The 24819-nt window shown below is 53.2% G+C and overlaps 1 protein-coding gene across 1 annotated transcript in view; it reads right to left on the bottom strand.

Annotated features, from left to right (window-relative positions):
- Positions 1–24819, bottom strand: part of LOC138582434 (inactive dipeptidyl peptidase 10-like) — a 755097-nt gene that overhangs the window by 99035 nt on the left and 631243 nt on the right. The window contains exon 14 of the mRNA XM_069653734.1: positions 12095–12186. Within this exon, the coding sequence (XP_069509835.1) occupies positions 12095–12186 (92 nt within the window). The remainder of the gene's footprint in view (positions 1–12094; positions 12187–24819) is intronic.

Raw genomic sequence — 24819 nt, 5'->3', positions numbered from 1 at the left:
AGCAGAAGGAGTGATCGCTGGGCTGGTGACCAGTGGAGGGCCGGGGTATGACAGCAGAAGGAGTGATCGCTGGGCAGGTGACCAGTGGAGGGCCGGGGTATGACAGCAGAAGGAGTGATCGCTGGGCAGGTGACCAGTGGAGGGCCGGGGTATGACAGCAGAAGGAGTGATCGCTGGGCAGGTGACCAGTGGAGGGCCGGGGTATGACAGCAGAAGGAGTGATCGCTGGGCAGGTGACCAGTGGAGGGCCGGGGTATGACAGCAGAAGGAGTGATCGCTGGGCAGCTGACCAGTGGAGGGCCGGGGTATGACAGCAGAAGGAGTGATCGCTGGGCGGGTGACCAGTGGAGGGCCGGGGTATGACAGCAGAAGGAGTGATCGCTGGGCGGGTGACCAGTGGAGGGCCGGGGTATGACAGCAGAAGGAGTGATCGCTGGGCTGGTGACCAGTGGAGGGCCGGGGTATGACAGCAGAAGGAGTGATCGCTGGGCGGGTGACCAGTGGAGGGCCGGGGTATGACAGCAGAAGGAGTGATCGCTGGGCTGGTGACCAGTGGAGGGCCGGGGTATGACAGCAGAAGGAGTGATCGCTAGGCAGGTGACCAGTGGAGGGCCGGGGTATGACAGCAGAAGGAGTGATCGCTGGGCAGGTGACTATTGGAGGGCCGGGGTATGACAGCAGAAGGAGTGATCGCTGGGCTGGTGATTAGTGGAGGGCCGGGGTATGACAGCAGAAGGAGTGATCGCTGGGCTGGTGATTAGTGGAGGGCCGGGGTATGACAGCAGAAGGAGTGATCGCTGGGCAGGTGACTATTGGAGGGCCGGGGTATGACAGCAGAAGGAGTGATCGCTGGGCTGGTGACTAGTGGAGGGCCGGGGTATGACAGCAGAAGGAGTGATCGCTGGGCAGGTGACTATTGGAGGGCCGGGGTATGACAGCAGAAGGAGTGATCGCTGGGCTGGTGACTATTGGAGGGCCGGGGTATGACAGCAGAAGGAGTGATCGCTGGGCAGGTGACCAGTGGAGGGCCGGGGTATGACAGCAGAAGGAGTGATCGCTGGGCAGGTGACCAGTGGAGGGCCGGGGTATGACAGCAGAAGGAGTGATCGCTGGGCAGGTGACCAGTGGAGGGCCGGGGTATGACAGCAGAAGGAGTGATCGCTGGGCAGGTGACCAGTGGAGGGCCGGGGTATGACAGCAGAAGGAGTGATCGCTGGGCAGGTGACCATTGGAGGGCCGGGGTATGACAGCAGAAGGAGTGATCGCTGGGCTGGTGACCAGTGGAGGGCCGGGGTATGACAGCAGAAGGAGTGATCGCTGGGCAGGTGACCATTGGAGGGCCGGGGTATGACAGCAGAAGGAATGATCGCTGGGCAGGTGACCAGTGGGGGGCCGGGGTATGACAGCAGAAGGAGTGATCGCTGGGCAGGTGACTATTGGAGGGCCGGGGTATGACAGCAGAAGGAGTGATCGCTGGGCAGGTGACTAGTGGAGGGCCGGGGTATGACAGCAGAAGGAGTGATCGCTGGGCAGGTGACTAGTGGAGGGCCGGGGTATGACAGCAGAAGGAGTGATCGCTGGGCAGGTGACTAGTGGAGGGCCGGGGTATGACAGCAGAAGGAGTGATCGCTGGGCAGGTGACTAGTGGAGGGCCGGGGTATGACAGCAGAAGGAGTGATCGCTGGGCAGGTGACTAGTGGAGGGCCGGGGTATGACAGCAGAAGGAGTGATCGCTGGGCAGGTGACCAGTGGGCGGCCGGGGTATGACAGCAGAAGGAGTGATCGCTGGGCAGGTGACCAGTGGGCGGCCGGGGTATGACAGCAGAAGGAGTGATCGCTGGGCAGGTGACCAGTGGAGGGCCGGGGTATGACAGCAGAAGGAGTGATCGCTGGGCAGGTGACCAGTGGAGGGCCGGGGTATGACAGCAGAAGGTAGTGATCGCTGGGCAGGTGACCAGTGGAGGGCCGGGGTATGACAGCAGAAGGAGTGATCGCTGGGCGGGTGACCAGTGGAGGGCCGGGGTATGACAGCAGAAGGAGTGATCGCTGGGCAGGTGACCAGTGGAGGGCCGGGGTATGACAGCAGAAGGAGTGATCGCTGGGCGGGTGACCAGTGGAGGGCCGGGGTATGACAGCAGAAGGAGTGATCGCTGGGCGGGTGACCAGTGGAGGGCCGGGGTATGACAGCAGAAGGAGTGATCGCTGGGCGGGTGACCAGTGGAGGGCCGGGGTATGACAGCAGAAGGAGTGATCGCTGGGCAGGTGACCAGTGGGGGGCCGGGGTATGACAGCAGAAGGAGAATTCGCTGGGCAGGTGACCAGTGGAGGGCCGGGGTATGACAGCAGAAGGAGTGATCGCTGGGCAGGTGGCTAGTGGAGGGCCGGGGTATGACAGCAGAAGGAGTGATCGCTGGGCGGGTGGCTAGTGGAGGGCCGGGGTATGACAGCAGAAGGAGTGATCGCTGGGCGGGTGGCTAGTGGAGGGCCGGGGTATGACAGCAGAAGGAGTGATCGCTGGGCGGGTGGCTAGTGGAGGGCCGGGGTATGACAACAGAAGGAGTGATCGCTGGGCGGGTGACTAGTGGAGGGCCGGGGTATGACAGCAGAAGGAGTGATCGCTGGGCGGGTGGCTAGTGGAGGGCCGGGGTATGACAGCAGAAGGAGTGATCGCTGGGCGGGTGACCAGTGGAGGGCCGGGGTATGACAGCAGAAGGAGTGATCGCTGGGCGGGTGACCAGTGGAGGGCCGGGGTATGACAGCAGAAGGAGTGATCGCTGGGCGGGTGACCAGTGGAGGGCCGGGGTATGACAGCAGAAGGAGTGATCGCTGGGCGGGTGACCAGTGGAGGGCCGGGGTATGACAGCAGAAGGAGTGATCGCTGGGCGGGTGACCAGTGGAGGGCCGGGGTATGACAGCAGAAGGAGTGATCGCTGGGCAGGTGACCAGTGGAGGGCCGGGGTATGACAGCAGAAGGAGTGATCGCTGGGCTGGTGACCAGTGGAGGGCCGGGGTATGACAGCAGAAGGAGTGATCGCTGGGCGGGTGACCAGTGGAGGGCCGGGGTATGACAGCAGAAGGAGTGATCGCTGGGCGGGTGACCAGTGGAGGGCCGGGGTATGACAGCAGAAGGAGTGATCGCTGGGCGGGTGACCAGTGGAGGGCCGGGGTATGACAGCAGAAGGAGTGATCGCTGGGCGGGTGACCAGTGGAGGGCCGGGGTATGACAGCAGAAGGAGTGATCGCTGGGCGGGTGACCAGTGGAGGGCCGGGGTATGACAGCAGAAGGAGTGATCGCTGGGCGGGTGACCAGTGGAGGGCCGGGGTATGACAGCAGAAGGAGTGATCGCTGGGCGGGTGACCAGTGGAGGGCCGGGGTATGACAGCAGAAGGAGTGATCGCTGGGCGGGTGACCAGTGGAGGGCCGGGGTATGACAGCAGAAGGAGTGATCGCTGGGCGGGTGACCAGTGGAGGGCCGGGGTATGACAGCAGAAGGAGTGATCGCTGGGCGGGTGACCAGTGGAGGGCCGGGGTATGACAGCAGAAGGAGTGATCGCTGGGCGGGTGACCAGTGGAGGGCCGGGGTATGACAGCAGAAGGAGTGATCGCTGGGCAGGTGACCAGTGGGGGGCCGGGGTATGACAGCAGAAGGAGTGATCGCTGGGCGGGTGGCTAGTGGAGGGCCGGGGTATGACAGCAGAAGGAGTGATCGCTGGGCGGGTGACTAGTGGAGGGCCGGGGTATGACAGCAGAAGGAGTGATCGCTGGGCGGGTGGCTAGTGGAGGGCCGGGGTATGACAGCAGAAGGAGTGATCGCTGGGCGGGTGACCAGTGGAGGGCCGGGGTATGACAGCAGAAGGAGTGATCGCTGGGCGGGTGACCAGTGGAGGGCCGGGGTATGACAGCAGAAGGAGTGATCGCTGGGCGGGTGACCAGTGGAGGGCCGGGGTATGACAGCAGAAGGAGTGATCGCTGGGCGGGTGACCAGTGGAGGGCCGGGGTATGACAGCAGAAGGAGTGATCGCTGGGCAGGTGACCAGTGGAGGGCCGGGGTATGACAGCAGAAGGAGTGATCGCTGGGCTGGTGACCAGTGGAGGGCCGGGGTATGACAGCAGAAGGAGTGATCGCTGGGCGGGTGACCAGTGGAGGGCCGGGGTATGACAGCAGAAGGAGTGATCGCTGGGCGGGTGACCAGTGGAGGGCCGGGGTATGACAGCAGAAGGAGTGATCGCTGGGCGGGTGACCAGTGGAGGGCCGGGGTATGACAGCAGAAGGAGTGATCGCTGGGCGGGTGACCAGTGGAGGGCCGGGGTATGACAGCAGAAGGAGTGATCGCTGGGCGGGTGACCAGTGGAGGGCCGGGGTATGACAGCAGAAGGAGTGATCGCTGGGCGGGTGACCAGTGGAGGGCCGGGGTATGACAGCAGAAGGAGTGATCGCTGGGCGGGTGACCAGTGGAGGGCCGGGGTATGACAGCAGAAGGAGTGATCGCTGGGCGGGTGACCAGTGGAGGGCCGGGGTATGACAGCAGAAGGAGTGATCGCTGGGCGGGTGACCAGTGGAGGGCCGGGGTATGACAGCAGAAGGAGTGATCGCTGGGCGGGTGACCAGTGGAGGGCCGGGGTATGACAGCAGAAGGAGTGATCGCTGGGCGGGTGACCAGTGGAGGGCCGGGGTATGACAGCAGAAGGAGTGATCGCTGGGCAGGTGACCAGTGGGGGGCCGGGGTATGACAGCAGAAGGAGTGATCGCTGGGCAGGTGACCAGTGGAGGGCCGGGGTATGACAGCAGAAGGAGTGATCGCTGGGCTGGTGACCAGTGGAGGGCCGGGGTATGACAGCAGAAGGAGTGATCGCTGGGCGGGTGACCAGTGGAGGGCCGGGGTATGACAGCAGAAGGAGTGATCGCTGGGCGGGTGACCAGTGGAGGGCCGGGGTATGACAGCAGAAGGAGTGATCGCTGGGCGGGTGACCAGTGGAGGGCCGGGGTATGACAGCAGAAGGAGTGATCGCAGGGCGGGTGACCAGTGGAGGGCCGGGGTATGACAGCAGAAGGAGTGATCGCTGGGCGGGTGACCAGTGGAGGGCCGGGGTATGACAGCAGAAGGAGTGATCGCTGGGCAGGTGACCAGTGGAGGGCCGGGGTATGACAGCAGAAGGAGTGATCGCTGGGCAGGTGACCAGTGGAGGGCCGGGGTATGACAGCAGAAGGAGTGATCGCTGGGCAGGTGACCAGTGGAGGGCCGGGGTATGACAGCAGAAGGAGTGATCGCTGGGCAGGTGACCAGTGGAGGGCCGGGGTATGACAGCAGAAGGAGTGATCGCTGGGCAGGTGACCAGTGGAGGGCCGGGGTATGACAGCAGAAGGAGTGATCGCTGGGCTGGTGACCAGTGGAGGGCCGGGGTATGACAGCAGAAGGAGTGATCGCTGGGCGGGTGACCAGTGGAGGGCCGGGGTATGACAGCAGAAGGAGTGATCGCTGGGCGGGTGACCAGTGGAGGGCCGGGGTATGACAGCAGAAGGAGTGATCGCTGGGCGGGTGACCAGTGGAGGGCCGGGGTATGACAGCAGAAGGAGTGATCGCTGGGCGGGTGACCAGTGGAGGGCCGGGGTATGACAGCAGAAGGAGTGATCGCTGGGCGGGTGACCAGTGGAGGGCCGGGGTATGACAGCAGAAGGAGTGATCGCTGGGCAGGTGACCAGTGGAGGGCCGGGGTATGACAGCAGAAGGAGTGATCGCTGGGCTGGTGACCAGTGGAGGGCCGGGGTATGACAGCAGAAGGAGTGATCGCTGGGCGGGTGACCAGTGGAGGGCCGGGGTATGACAGCAGAAGGAGTGATCGCTGGGCGGGTGACCAGTGGAAGGCCGGGGTATGACAGCAGAAGGTAGTGATCGCTGGGCAGGTGACCAGTGGAGGGCCGGGGTATGACAGCAGAAGGAGTGATCGCTGGGCGGGTGACCAGTGGAGGGCCGGGGTATGACAGCAGAAGGAGTGATCGCTGGGCGGGTGACCAGTGGAGGGCCGGGGTATGACAGCAGAAGGAGTGATCGCTGGGCAGGTGACCAGTGGAGGGCCGGGGTATGACAGCAGAAGGAGTGATCGCTGGGCAGGTGACCAGTGGAGGGCCGGGGTATGACAGCAGAAGGAGTGATCGCTGGGCAGGTGACCAGTGGAGGGCCGGGGTATGACAGCAGAAGGAGTGATCGCTGGGCAGGTGACCATTGGAGGGCCGGGGTATGACAGCAGAAGGAGTGATCGCTGGGCAGGTGACTAGTGGAGGGCCGGGGTATGACAGCAGAAGGAGTGATCGCTGGGCAGGTGACTATTGGAGGGCCGGGGTATGACAGCAGAAGGAGTGATCGCTGGGCTGGTGACTAGTGGAGGGCCGGGGTATGACAGCAGAAGGAGTGATCGCTGGGCAGGTGACTAGTGGAGGGCCGGGGTATGACAGCAGAAGGAGTGATCGCTGGGCAGGTGACTATTGGAGGGCCGGGGTATGACAGCAGAAGGAGTGATCGCTGGGCAGGTGACTAGTGGAGGGCCGGGGTATGACAGCAGAAGGAGTGATCGCTGGGCAGGTGACTAGTGGAGGGCCGGGGTATGACAGCAGAAGGAGTGATCGCTGGGCTGGTGACTAGTGGAGGGCCGGGGTATGACAGCAGAAGGAGTGATCGCTGGGCAGGTGACTAGTGGAGGGCCGGGGTATGACAGCAGAAGGAGTGATCGCTGGGCAGGTGACTATTGGAGGGCCGGGGTATGACAGCAGAAGGAGTGATCGCTGGGCAGGTGACTAGTGGAGGGCCGGGGTATGACAGCAGAAGGAGTGATCGCTGGGCTGGTGACTAGTGGAGGGCCGGGGTATGACAGCAGAAGGAGTGATCGCTGGGCAGGTGACTAGTGGAGGGCCGGGGTATGACAGCAGAAGGAGTGATCGCTGGGCAGGTGACTATTGGAGGGCCGGGGTATGACAGCAGAAGGAGTGATCGCTGGGCAGGTGACTAGTGGAGGGCCGGGGTATGACAGCAGAAGGAGTGATCGCTGGGCAGGTGACTATTGGAGGGCCGGGGTATGACAGCAGAAGGAGTGATCGCTGGGCTGGTGCCGGGGTATGACAGCAGAAGGAGTGATCGCTGGGCAGGTGACTATTGGAGGACCGGGGTATGACAGCAGAAGGAGTGATCGCTGGGCTGGTGACTAGTGGAGGGCCGGGGTATGACAGCAGAAGGAGTGATCGCTGGGCAGGTGACTATTGGAGGGCCGGGGTATGACAGCAGAAGGAGTGATCGCTGGGCTGGTGACCAGTGGAGGGCCGGGGTATGACAGCAGAAGGAGTGATCGCTGGGCAGGTGACCAGTGGAGGGCCGGGGTATGACAGCAGAAGGAGTGATCGCTGGGCAGGTGACCAGTGGAGGGCCGGGGTATGACAGCAGAAGGAGTGATCGCTGGGCAGGTGACCAGTGGAGGGCCGGGGTATGACAGCAGAAGGAGTGATCGCTGGGCAGGTGACCAGTGGAGGGCCGGGGTATGACAGCAGAAGGAGTGATCGCTGGGCAGCTGACCAGTGGAGGGCCGGGGTATGACAGCAGAAGGAGTGATCGCTGGGCGGGTGACCAGTGGAGGGCCGGGGTATGACAGCAGAAGGAGTGATCGCTGGGCGGGTGACCAGTGGAGGGCCGGGGTATGACAGCAGAAGGAGTGATCGCTGGGCTGGTGACCAGTGGAGGGCCGGGGTATGACAGCAGAAGGAGTGATCGCTGGGCGGGTGACCAGTGGAGGGCCGGGGTATGACAGCAGAAGGAGTGATCGCTGGGCTGGTGACCAGTGGAGGGCCGGGGTATGACAGCAGAAGGAGTGATCGCTAGGCAGGTGACCAGTGGAGGGCCGGGGTATGACAGCAGAAGGAGTGATCGCTGGGCAGGTGACTATTGGAGGGCCGGGGTATGACAGCAGAAGGAGTGATCGCTGGGCTGGTGATTAGTGGAGGGCCGGGGTATGACAGCAGAAGGAGTGATCGCTGGGCTGGTGATTAGTGGAGGGCCGGGGTATGACAGCAGAAGGAGTGATCGCTGGGCAGGTGACTATTGGAGGGCCGGGGTATGACAGCAGAAGGAGTGATCGCTGGGCTGGTGACTAGTGGAGGGCCGGGGTATGACAGCAGAAGGAGTGATCGCTGGGCAGGTGACTATTGGAGGGCCGGGGTATGACAGCAGAAGGAGTGATCGCTGGGCTGGTGACTATTGGAGGGCCGGGGTATGACAGCAGAAGGAGTGATCGCTGGGCAGGTGACCAGTGGAGGGCCGGGGTATGACAGCAGAAGGAGTGATCGCTGGGCAGGTGACCAGTGGAGGGCCGGGGTATGACAGCAGAAGGAGTGATCGCTGGGCAGGTGACCAGTGGAGGGCCGGGGTATGACAGCAGAAGGAGTGATCGCTGGGCAGGTGACCAGTGGAGGGCCGGGGTATGACAGCAGAAGGAGTGATCGCTGGGCAGGTGACCATTGGAGGGCCGGGGTATGACAGCAGAAGGAGTGATCGCTGGGCTGGTGACCAGTGGAGGGCCGGGGTATGACAGCAGAAGGAGTGATCGCTGGGCAGGTGACCATTGGAGGGCCGGGGTATGACAGCAGAAGGAATGATCGCTGGGCAGGTGACCAGTGGGGGGCCGGGGTATGACAGCAGAAGGAGTGATCGCTGGGCAGGTGACTATTGGAGGGCCGGGGTATGACAGCAGAAGGAGTGATCGCTGGGCAGGTGACTAGTGGAGGGCCGGGGTATGACAGCAGAAGGAGTGATCGCTGGGCAGGTGACTAGTGGAGGGCCGGGGTATGACAGCAGAAGGAGTGATCGCTGGGCAGGTGACTAGTGGAGGGCCGGGGTATGACAGCAGAAGGAGTGATCGCTGGGCAGGTGACTAGTGGAGGGCCGGGGTATGACAGCAGAAGGAGTGATCGCTGGGCAGGTGACTAGTGGAGGGCCGGGGTATGACAGCAGAAGGAGTGATCGCTGGGCAGGTGACCAGTGGGCGGCCGGGGTATGACAGCAGAAGGAGTGATCGCTGGGCAGGTGACCAGTGGGCGGCCGGGGTATGACAGCAGAAGGAGTGATCGCTGGGCAGGTGACCAGTGGAGGGCCGGGGTATGACAGCAGAAGGAGTGATCGCTGGGCAGGTGACCAGTGGAGGGCCGGGGTATGACAGCAGAAGGTAGTGATCGCTGGGCAGGTGACCAGTGGAGGGCCGGGGTATGACAGCAGAAGGAGTGATCGCTGGGCGGGTGACCAGTGGAGGGCCGGGGTATGACAGCAGAAGGAGTGATCGCTGGGCGGGTGACCAGTGGAGGGCCGGGGTATGACAGCAGAAGGAGTGATCGCTGGGCGGGTGACCAGTGGAGGGCCGGGGTATGACAGCAGAAGGAGTGATCGCTGGGCGGGTGACCAGTGGAGGGCCGGGGTATGACAGCAGAAGGAGTGATCGCTGGGCGGGTGACCAGTGGAGGGCCGGGGTATGACAGCAGAAGGAGTGATCGCTGGGCGGGTGACCAGTGGAGGGCCGGGGTATGACAGCAGAAGGAGTGATCGCTGGGCAGGTGACCAGTGGGGGGCCGGGGTATGACAGCAGAAGGAGTGATCGCTGGGCAGGTGACCAGTGGAGGGCCGGGGTATGACAGCAGAAGGAGTGATCGCTGGGCAGGTGGCTAGTGGAGGGCCGGGGTATGACAGCAGAAGGAGTGATCGCTGGGCGGGTGGCTAGTGGAGGGCCGGGGTATGACAGCAGAAGGAGTGATCGCTGGGCGGGTGGCTAGTGGAGGGCCGGGGTATGACAGCAGAAGGAGTGATCGCTGGGCGGGTGGCTAGTGGAGGGCCGGGGTATGACAGCAGAAGGAGTGATCGCTGGGCGGGTGACTAGTGGAGGGCCGGGGTATGACAGCAGAAGGAGTGATCGCTGGGCGGGTGGCTAGTGGAGGGCCGGGGTATGACAGCAGAAGGAGTGATCGCTGGGCGGGTGACCAGTGGAGGGCCGGGGTATGACAGCAGAAGGAGTGATCGCTGGGCGGGTGACCAGTGGAGGGCCGGGGTATGACAGCAGAAGGAGTGATCGCTGGGCGGGTGACCAGTGGAGGGCCGGGGTATGACAGCAGAAGGAGTGATCGCTGGGCGGGTGACCAGTGGAGGGCCGGGGTATGACAGCAGAAGGAGTGATCGCTGGGCAGGTGACCAGTGGAGGGCCGGGGTATGACAGCAGAAGGAGTGATCGCTGGGCTGGTGACCAGTGGAGGGCCGGGGTATGACAGCAGAAGGAGTGATCGCTGGGCGGGTGACCAGTGGAGGGCCGGGGTATGACAGCAGAAGGAGTGATCGCTGGGCGGGTGACCAGTGGAGGGCCGGGGTATGACAGCAGAAGGAGTGATCGCTGGGCGGGTGACCAGTGGAGGGCCGGGGTATGACAGCAGAAGGAGTGATCGCTGGGCGGGTGACCAGTGGAGGGCCGGGGTATGACAGCAGAAGGAGTGATCGCTGGGCGGGTGACCAGTGGAGGGCCGGGGTATGACAGCAGAAGGAGTGATCGCTGGGCGGGTGACCAGTGGAGGGCCGGGGTATGACAGCAGAAGGAGTGATCGCTGGGCGGGTGACCAGTGGAGGGCCGGGGTATGACAGCAGAAGGAGTGATCGCTGGGCGGGTGACCAGTGGAGGGCCGGGGTATGACAGCAGAAGGAGTGATCGCTGGGCGGGTGACCAGTGGAGGGCCGGGGTATGACAGCAGAAGGAGTGATCGCTGGGCGGGTGACCAGTGGAGGGCCGGGGTATGACAGCAGAAGGAGTGATCGCTGGGCGGGTGACCAGTGGAGGGCCGGGGTATGACAGCAGAAGGAGTGATCGCTGGGCAGGTGACCAGTGGGGGGCCGGGGTATGACAGCAGAAGGAGTGATCGCTGGGCAGGTGACTAGTGGAGGGCCGGGGTATGACAGCAGAAGGAGTGATCGCTGGGCAGGTGACCAGTGGAGGGCCGGGGTATGACAGCAGAAGGAGTGATCGCTGGGCAGGTGGCCAGTGGAGGGCCGGGGTATGACAGCAGAAGGAGTGATCGCTGGGCAGGTGGCTAGTGGAGGGCCGGGGTATGACAGCAGAAGGAGTGATCGCTGGGCAGGTGACTAGTGGAGGGCCGGGGTATGACAGCAGAAGGAGTGATCGCTGGGCAGGTGGCTAGTGGAGGGCCGGGGTATGACAGCAGAAGGAGTGATCGCTGGGCAGGTGACCAGTGGAGGGCCGGGGTATGACAGCAGAAGGAGTGATCGCTGGGCAGGTGACTAGTGGAGGGCCGGGGTATGACAGCAGAAGGAGTGATCGCTGGGCAGGTGGCTAGTGGAGGGCCGCGGTATGACAGCAGAAGGTAGTGATCGCTGGGCAGGTGACCAGTGGAGGGCCGGGGTATGACAGCAGAAGGAGTGATCGCTGGGCAGGTGGCTAGTGGAGGGCCGGGGTATGACAGCAGAAGGTAGTGATCGCTGGGCAGGTGACCAGTGGAGGGCCGGGGTATGACAGCAGAAGGAGTGATCGCTGGGCAGGTGACCAGTGGAGGGCCGGGGTATGATGCTTGCATGAATCTTTGAAGGAAGATGGAGGAAGAGTTTTGATGTGTGTGTATGACGTATGAGTTGGTGAATTGGATGGAATATGGAGCAAATTAGGCGGGAAATCAGATATGCAGGGATGGTAGTAGAGGAAAAAGACAAGAATGCAAGAAAAGAGGGAGAGGAGGGATAGGAAATTGGTGGAGGATAGAAAGCACAAAGGCTGGAAGAAAAAGGACGTGGAATGAAGGGAGAGGGAAGAAGAGAATGTGCCTGAACACCAAGAAAGACAGGATTGGAAAGTGCATAAGAAGCGAGAACGAGGCAGTGTTGGCCACATGTGAGCTATGCTTGTTCCCTTGGACTCTTCATTCCATTGGGGTTTGTACACAGGAATCTTCGCTGTCATGCTGGATAAGGAGCAAACGCACACCTCGTAATCTAGCAGTCCATAAGGCGAACAATCACAGCCGCAAGAGGCGATGTGGGCGTTGGGAAGGGAGGCCCTTCACTCCAGGCTACTTACACATTATTACTTTCCTCTTCATAAGCCACAATCCTGGTCACCTCCCAGTTCCCAGACGTCAGGAAGCGGATATTGTTCTCCTTCCCAAGAGTCTAAACCGCAATTAGTAATGGAGAAATAAGGATTAGGAGAGAGCTCATGCCAAGGAAGGAAGGAAGAGAGAGAGAGAGCGAGAGAGAGATTGAGTGCGTTCGCGCGCGTGTCTGTGTAGCCTTTTGGGGCGGGGGGGGGATCAATATGATAGCAGAAGAACACTTCTATAATCTAGTCATGCGTTCGTTAAAATCCCTTTCAACCATACATTTTTTCCTGTAATACAAGGCTGCTTTTATTTTCCTTGGCGTACATTCTGCTGTATTATTTTCTAAACACACAGAGCATCTCTGAATGGTTCAAAATGACGCTTATTTTAAGAGACTCAAAACGTCTGCTTCATCTGGGAGGTTGGGAGCTTCCAGATGTTACAAATAGTAGTGGGCTGCGTGAGGGAAATGAATCACAGAGGTGATGAACTGCACCAGGATTCCCTCGCCGGGCACCAGACCACTGCTCTGTTGTGCTGTTGGGATTTAGACCGTGCATTGCTGCCATTTGCATAGTGTCCCAGGGGATGTGAAAGAGAGGCTGGGGGCTTAGGCTAGTGAGGAGAAAGGGAAAATGCAAGTAAGCTTTGCTGCTGTGTGTCCTTGGGTGCTGTGTGCAAGCAGTGCTTAATGTCTGGGTGTGGGGGGGCTTCCCAGGGCTCAGCCCCGGCACTTATTTCTGAGCCCGGGCACTTATTCCTAAACCTAGATTGATGATGTTGTGATGTTTTGGCAACTTTATTATTTTAATTGTCAGTCAGTCATAGTAATATTAAAACAACAGTGTGCACTGACCTGGGTCTCGTCATCCTGGGCTTACTCATTGTATGTAATTCACGAACGTGATAACCCAGGCTGGCAGGGCATGGCTTTTTATCAATTTCCATGAATAACAATGAGTTATAATGTTGGGCACTGATGCTGTTCAGGCCTGCGCAATGCTCCAATCAACCTGCTTGACACTGCTGCAAATATTTCTACTGTAATAACCAGCAAAGTGGGTTGACAACAACAGGGCAGTCACCAGCCGGCAGCCTCAACCAACACAGAGGCAAGGACAGTGAAAAGGGTATTATCAAAGAGGAGTGCCTAGCATGGGTGCCACACCAAGGAAGATGATCTTGCATAAGTGTTTGACAAGCACGATCATCAGTTTAGTAATGATTATGCCTGCATCCGTACAATATTTTACAATAGAAGGAAAGCACGTTGGCTCTTATTTTCTATTGATCGATTGTAAAGAGGCTCCACTTCTTACTGATACGATCAGTGCAAAATATTAACAATAATGTGTTTTAAAGAAACGCCTAAATATTCATATTATTTCCAGACACAATAGGCCTCATTACAAGTTCGGTGGTAGCCTTGCCGGTAAAACTGGCAGGCTGCCGCCGAACTTGCAAATTATACCGGACCCCCAGGAATGGGCAATTACTGGGTCATTATGGCCCCGCCGGAGCTGGTATTTGCCCATTCCCGGGCACGGTAAAAAATGCTCCCCATTCCCATTTGAGCGGGAATGGGGAGGCCGGATGCACCGGCACCATTCAGAATGGTGCTGGTGCATCCGACATGCTCTGCTCGCGGGTGCCTGTCTGCCAGCCAGGTCTGACCTGGCGGGTCGAAAAGGCACACGCGAGCAGAACTCGTAGTTTACCCGTCCGGTAACTACGGTACCAGCAAGCTTACCAGTACCGTAGTTACCGGACCAGCAAACTTGTAAGGAGGCCCATTATGTCATGTCGATTGGAATCTGTAAATTACACCATGCATCCATCACCCTCAATGAACCAGTGGTATTTGCAGCCTTAACACCAATGATGTTGGTACTGTATGGAGCACGCATGGGTGGTGTCAGTGGGCTGGGAGCTGCCCGCCCCGATGTGTCAGTGACGTGTAAGAAAATATTTGGGCCCTGGCACTTATTTTCTTACAAATGAAGCACTGACCAGTCTGTTTCTACTGGTTGGTCAAGCGCAGACATTGAGCACTCTGCAAATGAATGCAAATTAGTTTATTTTGTGAACATATAAAGGCATATATGAAATAACTAACCCAATGCTGTTGATCCACGCACTGCTTGCCTGGTAGAAGCCACTTGCCCCATTCTTCGATGATAGGATTATAAGCAGATTGCTTCCAAAGGCCTCTTTTTTTGAGCTGCTATGCTTATTCAAGTTGATAATAGTTTGGACATTGCTCATTTTGAGGTTGTTACATAGATCCAATTTGGGGACTTTCTACCCAAACAGGTTCACCTGGACACATTGCTTCCAGTGCATCATTTTCTATGTGTACAGATAAGCATATAAGATTTTTATCAACTAATATTCTCGACTAATGATATATGCTATTTTGGAACATGAACAAGAGGATGGACGGACTCTTTGAATTCCCCAGTCTTGAAAGACAAAATAGTTCAATGCCGGCATCAGATTGCCGTGATGATTCTTAGTGTGTTGCGTGACACAGCCAGTGCTTAATGTGTAAATAAATGCTGCGAGCTAATCATATTCTAGCGTGCCCATGCCAAGTCAGGGCGACAGCTCGTGGCTCCAGACAGGGTCAATATTTTGGGGGTCGGAGCTGCAACATCCATCAGGTTATTGTGGGTAATGTGTGCACCATCCATGGCAAATATTTAAAAACACCAATCAAAATGACATAGCATTACATGGTCGCTGCATGCTGAAAAGACATCATCCCCATCATCATTTCCCGCTGATTCTGTAGGTGCCATGTGGAAAATGTTGGTCATCTATGTGCAGAAAATAGTTGCATGGTGCCCTTCCGTCCCACTAATAGAACTGGGGACTGTGCGGCACTGATGCGGTCATGTATCAGTGTGTGATTAAGTACTAGTGAGTTGGCAGCCTGGCAAGTACCTGCATAGTGGTGCATTCCATGGAAAGTGCCCCCATTAACAAGGCCCTGCATGCGCCCACTAAATGCTCCCACCTGCAATGGTGGAGAAACGTCAGTGTCAGAGTGACAATTGTGGGGTGATATAGCCCCAGATGCCATGAATAAAGAGGCCGGAGTCATTGGGGGACATGCCCCTAAGTAAAAGGCCTGCCCTGAAATAATGTGGAACATAAGGCATTGTACATTCAAATCAAAAGGAAAGGAAATGTGCTAAATTGCAAAATATGGAAAGATGCCAACTGCCTTTCACAATGGAAGCAAAAGACACATGGCAAGGATATTTTGACTAATCCATGAAGAGCTGGACTGATATTCCATGAAGCCACCGTGCACAGAATCACAGTGCACAGTATCACACAGGAAAATGCTAAGATTGTTCCAAGCAGCTGCAGTAAAAGGATGTTTCTCTCATGTGTGAACTAAAGAAAATGTCCTCTCGTGTTTCCTCCAAAGTGACTATATGCGAGACAAAATGTTCACCAAAGCCACTAAAAGTGTGATTATGATGCCCTCATTTAACCACTGTGTGCAGGGGACAGCTTTGTAGTGACACTTATACATGTTGAAACTGTGTGCCTTCCAAGAGTTCATTTTAAAGTGAAATGTGAAGTTAAAAAGCAATGTACGGCTGAGTTTGAAAGGCCCTGTGCTGCATGCCATTTGTGTTTTTTTCTCTTTGCTCAAGATGAGAAACTGCATTCCAGGGTCCCTATTGTCCTGGCGATCTGGGCTTGCAACTTCAAACCTCAGTGCCTTCCCCTAAAAATACAACTTAAATACTTTTAGAGATCAGATTTGCAGTGGGATCCTAGACAAGGAGGTCTGTTCTGCTGCACTGCTGACCTCCAGGTCACCCAAACCCATAAAAAAGTGCATTAGTGGTCATTAGCTCTTGAAGAGCTGAGCTAATCTAAACACAGAACTCTCTCTTGATGTCACAGGCATGAACAGGGAAATTGAAACTGGGAGAGCAAAGGTGGGGCCAGAGCCAAGGAGTGTTTTGGCTGTCCATTGTTTAAAAGGGGAGAAATGTATTTCTCATGTACAATTGACAATATTTATCGCACAATAGTCATTGTAAGGTTTCTGGAAAGGTGACAGTTAACCCCTTCTTGTCATCCAAAAATTATTTTTGTGAGGTAAACACAACTAAAGCTATTCAGGAAAATGTGATTTGGGCCTTATTGTGTTTACCAGTGATGGGAAAAATTGATAAAGCATGTAAAATATGATCAGTATTGAGCGCATAAAGGGTCGTGTTTTTCAATGATATGACCCTGCGGTAAATGAAGAAAAACTTTGTGCCTGCACAGGAATGACATACAGACTCCTAAGTAGCGTCAATAGACCAGCAGAAAAATTTAGTTTTCAAAAATGCATTAAAATCTGTCAAAACGTGGAAGTTAAGGGTATTTGCAAGGTAGTGAGATTTTAAGTGCAAAAACATGACCAAGCCCGCCTGTCCAGATGAGATGATGAAGTGCTTGCCTCCCCTGGTGTCCCCAAAGCACTCCCACATGTTCTGGACATATCAGCACACAGGTGGGAGTGGGGTACTGGAGCATTAACCAATCCCTTCTGTGGGAACAATGACAAGTATGTTATGTCATTTGCACTATAGCTAAGTCTGCCCGCCTCAGAGCAGGACATTTCCCCCTAATCCCATGAGGTGATCAGCTGTCAAATCTGGAGAAACATCCCAGTAGTGAGAGGCCTAAATCTTGAATAGGAGCCAGGAGATTAGAAGCTGACTTGGGACCCCTTGGAGACTCAGCAGAGACCTTGACTGGCCCCCTTTTGCTGTCTCAGCAGTGCCCTGATGCTCCCTGATGTTCAGTCCAGACCTCTCCTGTAAGTAGACTTAAACCTCAAAAGCTATAGAGTCTGTAGGCCCTGTACTCTTGTAGCATTGCCTGAGATAATTCCCCATTGAAGAATCTCCCATTTGCCTTTGTGGATCCTTAGTCTATTTATCATAGTAATTCAATTAATTCCCCCATTGAATCCACAAGATCTGTATTGGTGCAATTCGAAACTAACAATCTTTTCCCAGTGTTTTGTGCGCCGGTATAGTCCTAAAGATTTGCCAAAAGAATTGACTTAAAAAAGCCCTGTTTCCATGTGTGAACCATTATAAGGTGCAAAACAAAATTGTTCCCATTTTCTCATTTTGTTTCTATTGTCCCATTTTAAGGTGCAAAACGAAATTGTTCCCATTTTCCCATTCTGTTCCTATTTCCCATTGTAAAGTAAAAACGAATTCCCATGTGCATTTTCTTCCCTCACTGAAATTGTGTAAAGCATATCAAAATCGATTTTCCCATTCTGGTCCTATTTCCCCATTGTAAGGCCAAAACGAATACCCATGTGCATTTTCTTTCCCCATTGAAATTGTGCTAAGCATCCCAAAATTGGTTTTCCCATGCTATTCGGATCATCAACCTAAAACCCTGTGTGTATTGTCAGGGGTGGCAAAACACATTTTTTCCCTTGCATCCCTGTCTCTTTAATGTTGCTGTGATTAAGTCTTCCAAAATCCGATTTTCCCCTTGTGTGCTGACTAGTATTCTCTAAAGACCTGTGTGTCTTTCTAGGTAATGCAGAATTAATTCCCTTCCTTTCTATTTTTTCCCCATAGCGGTTATGATAAATAATTTAAAAACCCATTTTCCCATTGTGCTGTGCCAAATGAATTTTCCCCTTTCATTTCTGTTTCCCATATTGTTTCTGTATGCACCACACAAAAACCGATTTTTCCCTTGCATTCCTACTCCCTGCCAATGCCTTACATTCAACGTAATCAAGCCCAATTGATGTTTGGGGGTTGAGGGTCGCTGGGGGAGCATTTAACCATTGTGCTATTGTTGCCTGTTGAATTGTTCTTCTTCTGTCTTGTAATTTAAAAGGAAGTATTTGTGACAGTATATCTCAACCTGGTCGCTTTACAGAAGCCAATGCATTTTTGTGTTGCCTCAACATTGGTGGCTGATGTAATCTGTTGGTTCTAATTTGATTTTAATAAATATATTAATAAATATCTTATTAATACACCGGCCTGGTTCTTAGTCCATTGTGACACTGGGTATTTGTTGGGGTTGTATGCGAAACTGGTTGGAGGCCTTCTCAAAAAGGACCTGAAGTATAGAAATCAAAGCGTTTTTATTGTGCGCCACATTCATCGTCGAGGAAGGAGACCCTGACTTGCGCGTGCCGTGTAATAAACCGTGACACACTGACACATATACATGCGTATGCCCACCTGCCTGCTGAACTAGTGAACTGCACCAGGTACCCTGGCTGCTGCCCCAGCCTGCTGCAGCATTGGTGCCAGTAATTACCTTAGCCGAGTGACACCCATGGCACGTAGAGTGAGTAGAGCAGTGTGCTGCATGACATGCACCAGCACCAAGGCCTGTCACCTTCCACCTCATTGTGATTCATGGAACTGGATAACTAGCCGAGCAGTCCCGGCACAGCTCACACTGTTGCTGCTGGTTAGGTGCCTACCGCTGACAAATACAAATGAACAAAATATAGTTGCCAAAACCCACATCATTATTAAACTGAGGCTGAAGCAATAAGTGTTGGTGCTCAGAAATAGGTCCAGGGACTCCGCCCGGGCAAACACCCCACCAATGTAAGCGGTGGGCACAGCTTTGTGGCTTTCCTACCTGCCTGTTGTGCTTTTAATATTGTTCTGCTAGGTACTGCTAAACAGTGGAAGCATAAGGAACCCCCAAGCTTCAAAGAATGGTTACACAAGTGTGTGTATTGCTTGTTTGAGGAAAAAACCATCCTGAAATGTGGCCATTCCGAATTTCAATACTGAGCTATTGCAGTTGCAGAATGAACAGAGCTTAGACGTTAGATATGGAGCACGTATACAGCTTTTTCATTTTTGAAAAGCGATTTTTTCCTTCAAGCACAGTCAGAAATACATGATTCAAAGAGAACCAAGACGTTATGGCTGGAAAGATTGATGCGCCTCTGAGTGCAAGTGAATTCCACTATGTTTAATTCCTCTGTGGGTTACACAACGGGACTGACCATCAATAAATCAGTATTGACCATGCTCCCAATGGCTGTAACCAAACCTAAACTGCTGTGCCGTCCACTCTGCAGCAGGACACCCGAAGCCCCATGCATGTTGCGGCCCTGTTTGGCCTCCTTTAGGCACAGCAAGCAGGAGACTCACCCACGGGCACTGCCTCGCCCATGTAGTAAGACTCTGTATGGAGGGAGATGCCCGAGACACTTCTTTTTTATTTATTTTTTATTTTTGTTTATTAGGTTTACAATAAAAAACATCGGTTCTACATAGATGTAACATAACCGTACAGCACGCATTTACACATGAAAGTCTCGAACAGTCCATTTAACATAATCCTATAATTACAATCAACTATGTGAAACCTAAATACACGAACCCTACCAAATGTTCCACCTAACACACACAAAACATCACAAAGACAATACAAAGGACACAAAACATCACAAGGAGAAGGAGAGAAAGAGAAGAGAAGAGAAGAGAAGAGAAGAGAAGAGAAGAGAAGAGAAGAGAAGAGAAGAGAAGAGAAGAGAAGGAAAACAAAATAAATTAAAAAAAACATTTAAAAAAAACATGATTTAGACCGAGACACTTATTAACCACTGGGAATTCCTCAGTGCAGTATTTCATTGCACTCTTCTTTTGCTTGGCCGTGCTATTTCAGAAGGGAACTAACCACATGCAAATCCGTCTGGAACCCGTCTTCAAGCCGAACAGGTCAGCCTAAATGCTATGCAGCAGCTGCATGCGGGCTCACCATAAGAGACATCTTGTAGGGATAGCGGGCAAGCTGAGACACAGCGGGCACTGCTCATTTCCCAGACCATCCATCCATTCTTTGCTCACAGAACAAATGGGCTGCGCATTTTCAAAAAAGGCCACACCATGTAGCACGTTTCCTGTCTGCTACTCATTCTAGCTAGTTTGAAAAACAGCTCAATGTCAATTTCTGATACCTGGTGTCAGCATCTCTGGTGACCCCATCATTTCAATGAAGCAAACTCCACTAGGTTTGATTTCAGTCAGCAAGGTAGAATAATGGCCCCAGCACTGGCATTCTGCAGGGTTACTATCCTCCTATCCCTACACTCATACTGCCGAATGAATCTGAGCCGACCTTCTTAAAGTGGCCTTAAGGCGATTCCCTTCGCAATCCTCATGATTCATGGCACAATCAAAGCAACTGGGGACCCCCAAGAGCCTCCAGGTTTGATCATAATCACCTTTAGTTGGTCAAAGTAAATGTTACACATACATGACACACTTATATATCTGTTTTTGCCTTTAAAGTGTCATCAAAATTAACAAATACATGAATATATAGTCTGTTAATAACTTCAGCACATTAAAGAACAAAAAGATCATACTTTCAACAGGTTTGTGTTGATCACGACTGACACACGCTTTAATGAACTCAAATATATGGCCCTTCCAAAATCTGGCCACGCATAGCTTTAAGGATCAATTCATATCCACCACCTCTTATCCCTGATGCTTCCAAATTCAATCAAAAAAACAACGTATGTGCAATGGCGTTACTCTTCCCTGGCGCATATCGACGATGACAACGTACACTGCAAATTAATGTATATGAGAACTGCAAACTCTTTCTGCTCCTCGTCTTCATTTTACTGAAAATCTATTGTCAGAAAGCCGCCTCTGCAGATGTGGTCTATCCCGCAGCCGTGTGTTTTTACTGATCCCCAGACCCTTCGCTTCAACACCAAGAAGGTACATCTCATGAGACAGAAAGGGTCACAGCTGTTGCCTTCTCCACCAGGCTCCATGTAGGCTGGTGTCTTCAGGCTGTTGTTGGTTGCTGGAGGGCTTCCGACACAGGCTGCATGTATATTCCTCATATGCCAGTCCTATACTGCTTCACTGGCCCGCGGCAGTCACATAACCCAGCTCGGCCCTCAATTTGCTGGAGCCGGCTTCCTCTGATAGGAAATAATTCCTTGTCAATCCAGTTCTTCGTCCTGGGTATCTTCACTGAACTCATAACCATTGACTAGCTCTGCCTGTGTACGGAATTCTACAATACTTTTTACTCTTTTAATTCTAAATTAAACAGCAATACAATATAATAGATATGTCCCACATGGACTTCCACATCCAGTATTCTTGGCTCCCTCTGCACAATGTATTTTTTGAGCTGTCGGCACATAATTTAAATTTTTGATCATGTATTTTATGCATTCCTTGCAGTTACTGCCTGTACCATGTATGCAAAGATAGTGCTCTCCTGTGTTGTCCAGCGCCCGGATACCTACGGGTTCGGCGCGCTCTATAAATGCCAAATAAAAAAATATATTTTAATAACTAAATGCTTAACGGGTGTAAAGTCATTTGGTTCGTTCAGGTTCCGCTGCTTGAATGAAAAGCTGTGTGTATAAAGGGCCTTTCCAGAAACCTTTCCATATTGAAATAAAAGAAAACAAGTGACAGATTGGCGGCCTCAACTTAACATGTGAACAAGCGCACTGCCACGTGGCATGCACTGCACTGGAAGTTTAAGCCAATTCTAAAAATTTGAGCCTAATAATCGCTAAAACACTACTTATTTATTTTCACAGAGACACTAAAACATACGGGGGGCTGCAAGGGCAGGAGGGTTGCTTATGAATTCAATTGTTATACCCAGCATGAACATCTGGATTTATGAGTGACTATGCCTTCTTCGTTCTGGGATGTTCATTGCTACTCTTAAACATAGACTACATTAGCTCGTCCCCTAACCAGAAGGGGCGGGGCAACCAGGTATCAGCTTAATGGAAATTGAAGAAATGGATTGCTGGATGGATGGCATAAATGGCTAGACTATTACTCTTATGAGGGTAAATGAAGAGGACAAGGAGAGGTAACCAGACAGATTGTGTAAGGAGGCACGCCCCACTTCGGCATCTGATCTCTCCTCTAAGTCTAGAACATATGGACAGACTTCCAAGAGTCTGTCTTTCAATTTTCTGTAAGGGGAGTCTTTCTCATGAGACCACAGTAGTGGCATTACCTGTAGTAAAGTGGGAATTAAGTGTACCCGACAGAGGCTTGGTTGCCCGATAAAGCTGAATACAGGATACTACCCATCGCAAAATGGACTGCTTCGATGCCGAGGCCTGTGCTAATTATTCGATAGTTGACCAATAATCATCCTGTTCAGGTACACCTCAGTGCTCTCCTAACATCTGAAGTGTGTTAGCCTCTCTCGTCCGAACAGGAAGGATAAAAGAGAACACTGGCAATGTAATGATCCAATTGATATGGAAATTAGAAACTACTTTAGGGAGGAAAGAAAGATGTGTCCTCGCAGTCACTCCATCCCTATGAAACACTGTGTAAGGCTCATGGATGTACAGAGCCTGACCTTATAGCCAGAGGTGATTGCTATCAAGAAAGCCCCTTTCACGGCTTCGAAGGCAGATGTTGCAAAATAGTTTTATACACAGTTTGGAAAGGCATTCTCATGTGATTTTCCAGAACAATAATACGTTTCCATGGAGGGACACTTACAGGCAGTGGGTAAACCTTTTTAAGTAGCCCTAAGAAATCCCTATTCACAGGAATCTGAAAAAAAGGATTTGTGAGAGGGATTTGTTTTCTGGAGGCTAAAAAGTAGGGGATTCATGTAATTTCAGGGAGAAAAACGGAAAGCCTATTTTTGTCAAATAAAGAAGGTCATGTAGCAATGTCTGTTTCTGAGAGGTGATGATTAAATACCTTGTAGAAGGCCTATTGGCTTCCTTCAACACATGCAAGCAGTCCTCTGGCAAGTTCAAGTGTCCATATCGCAGGTGCTCAGGAGAAATGCTATCAGGTGCAAGGATTGCAGGTTTTGGTGGTAAACATTGTGGTCCATCCTGGACTGGGGGTCCGCTCTGCACGGCAGAGTGCACTTAGATGCTGTAGGTAAGATCACAGCACAACCACTGGCCGAGGTAGAGATGTGAGGATCACCTTTGTCCTGATTGCTTCAGAAGGATGATCGCTTTGAGAAATACTGGGATCGGAGGAAAACAAAGAAAAGAGTCTGACCAGCTGATCAGAAAGCATTCCCTGCAAACCTGTCTCAGGGCCTTTGGTGGGGAAGCTGGGACAGCTTGCATTTTTTGCTGTTGGTAATAGGTCTAGTGGTCAGAACTCAATCCTCAGAAGACAGATTGCATGACACCATACTTTTGAACCCACTTGTGGGCTTCTTGGGAGGACTTGCTTGCGCAGCTGCCTGAACATCTAGAATCCCAGGCAGGTGAATGGCTGTGATTGTGAGATTCCTCTCTAAAGGACAGTGACACATATCCCATGCTTCTTTTGCAACAAGTTTGGACTTTGTGCTTCCCTTCCCGTTGAGGTAGTACCCAGCTATGGTGTTGTCCTTTTGGGTCAACTAATGAGGGCCATGTGGAGGGAGGGGATGTCTAGAAAGCAAAGTAGGCGGATCTCAGATCCGGCATAATTATATGGCTTTGTTTTTCTTTCTTGGACCATGATCCTTGAGTGGTGAGGTGGTCCATGTGTGCTCCTCTACCCTTCATGGAAGCATCTGTCACAATTATTTGGTGAGTTGGAGGTGTTCAAACTACTCCAAGTAGCAGATGATTCTCCTTGCATCATCACCGAAGGGAATACTTTGCTGACTGAGACATCATCAGTTGTTCCTCCTTATTGGTTGATTTGTGAGACCACTGACTCCCCAGGTGTCCCTGCAGGCTTATCGTATGCAGGAGGGTTTGAGACACAATGAAAATGCATGAGCCATCAATCACAGCAAGGACACAATGTTCCTGGCTGCGGTAGGGGTTACTGTGCAAATTACCCGATGTCGGATTGATAATGATCTTTCCTCTGAAAGAAAACATTTTTTACGACCACTGTGTCTAGGATTGCCCCCAAAAAGTGATTGTGAACTTCTTCAAATTGACCCGGGGGGGGGCAATTGTGAAATTACTTGTGTGGTAGTTTGGTAGTCAAGCACCTCTTTCTGAGGTGAATGCTCTTTGATAGGCCAACCATCTATGTAAAGACGATGATCTTTTTTACTTTTCTCAGCTACACAACCACTACAGACCGGTAATTTGGGAACGCCTTTGTGGTGGATTTCAGTCGGAAGGGAAGGAACTTGCACTGGTACTCGGAATTGTTTGCCACAAACCTCAAGAGCCTCTAGTGTTTTGTGGCGATGGGAATGCTGCACGGTCTTGAAGGTCTACGGCCACATCCATACATGTCATATTCTGGCCATCTACCGCCCTCCAGGCTCCTATGTTGGACTACTGGAAACGCTGGTAGACCTGATAGCGGACCTTCAAATCAAACATTCCAACTTGATTGTCTTGGGCGATTTGAATCTGAAATTCAAATCTCAGAGGGTTTCTGCCCTGGATGTATTTTCCAATGGCCTGCTGGATTTAGATCTTCCACAGCATGTTGTCGGGCCTACCCATAAGATGGGAAATACTTTAGATGTCGTATTGGCTAATAAAACGTCCCTTACTTTTCAGTCAGCTGAGCCTCTGGTCTGACCATTATCTGGTGACTTGTTTGCTCTTGGTAGCTCATGGACTGCCTAATATTCTGGCGGTGCTGCTGGCGTTCAGCCAATCTACAGGATTTTGTTTCTTCTGTAAGAGATAAATGTGTAACGGCCACCTGGCCTTCACTTTCTTGTTTGG

The sequence above is a fragment of the Ambystoma mexicanum genome, chromosome 3q (genome assembly GCF_040938575.1).
Source record: "Ambystoma mexicanum isolate Mex_15411 chromosome 3q, UKY_AmexF1_1, whole genome shotgun sequence".
Taxonomy (NCBI): Eukaryota; Metazoa; Chordata; class Amphibia; order Caudata; family Ambystomatidae; genus Ambystoma; species Ambystoma mexicanum.
Note: the sequence above shows the minus strand (reverse complement) of the source record. Positions and strands in the feature narration are given on the sequence as shown.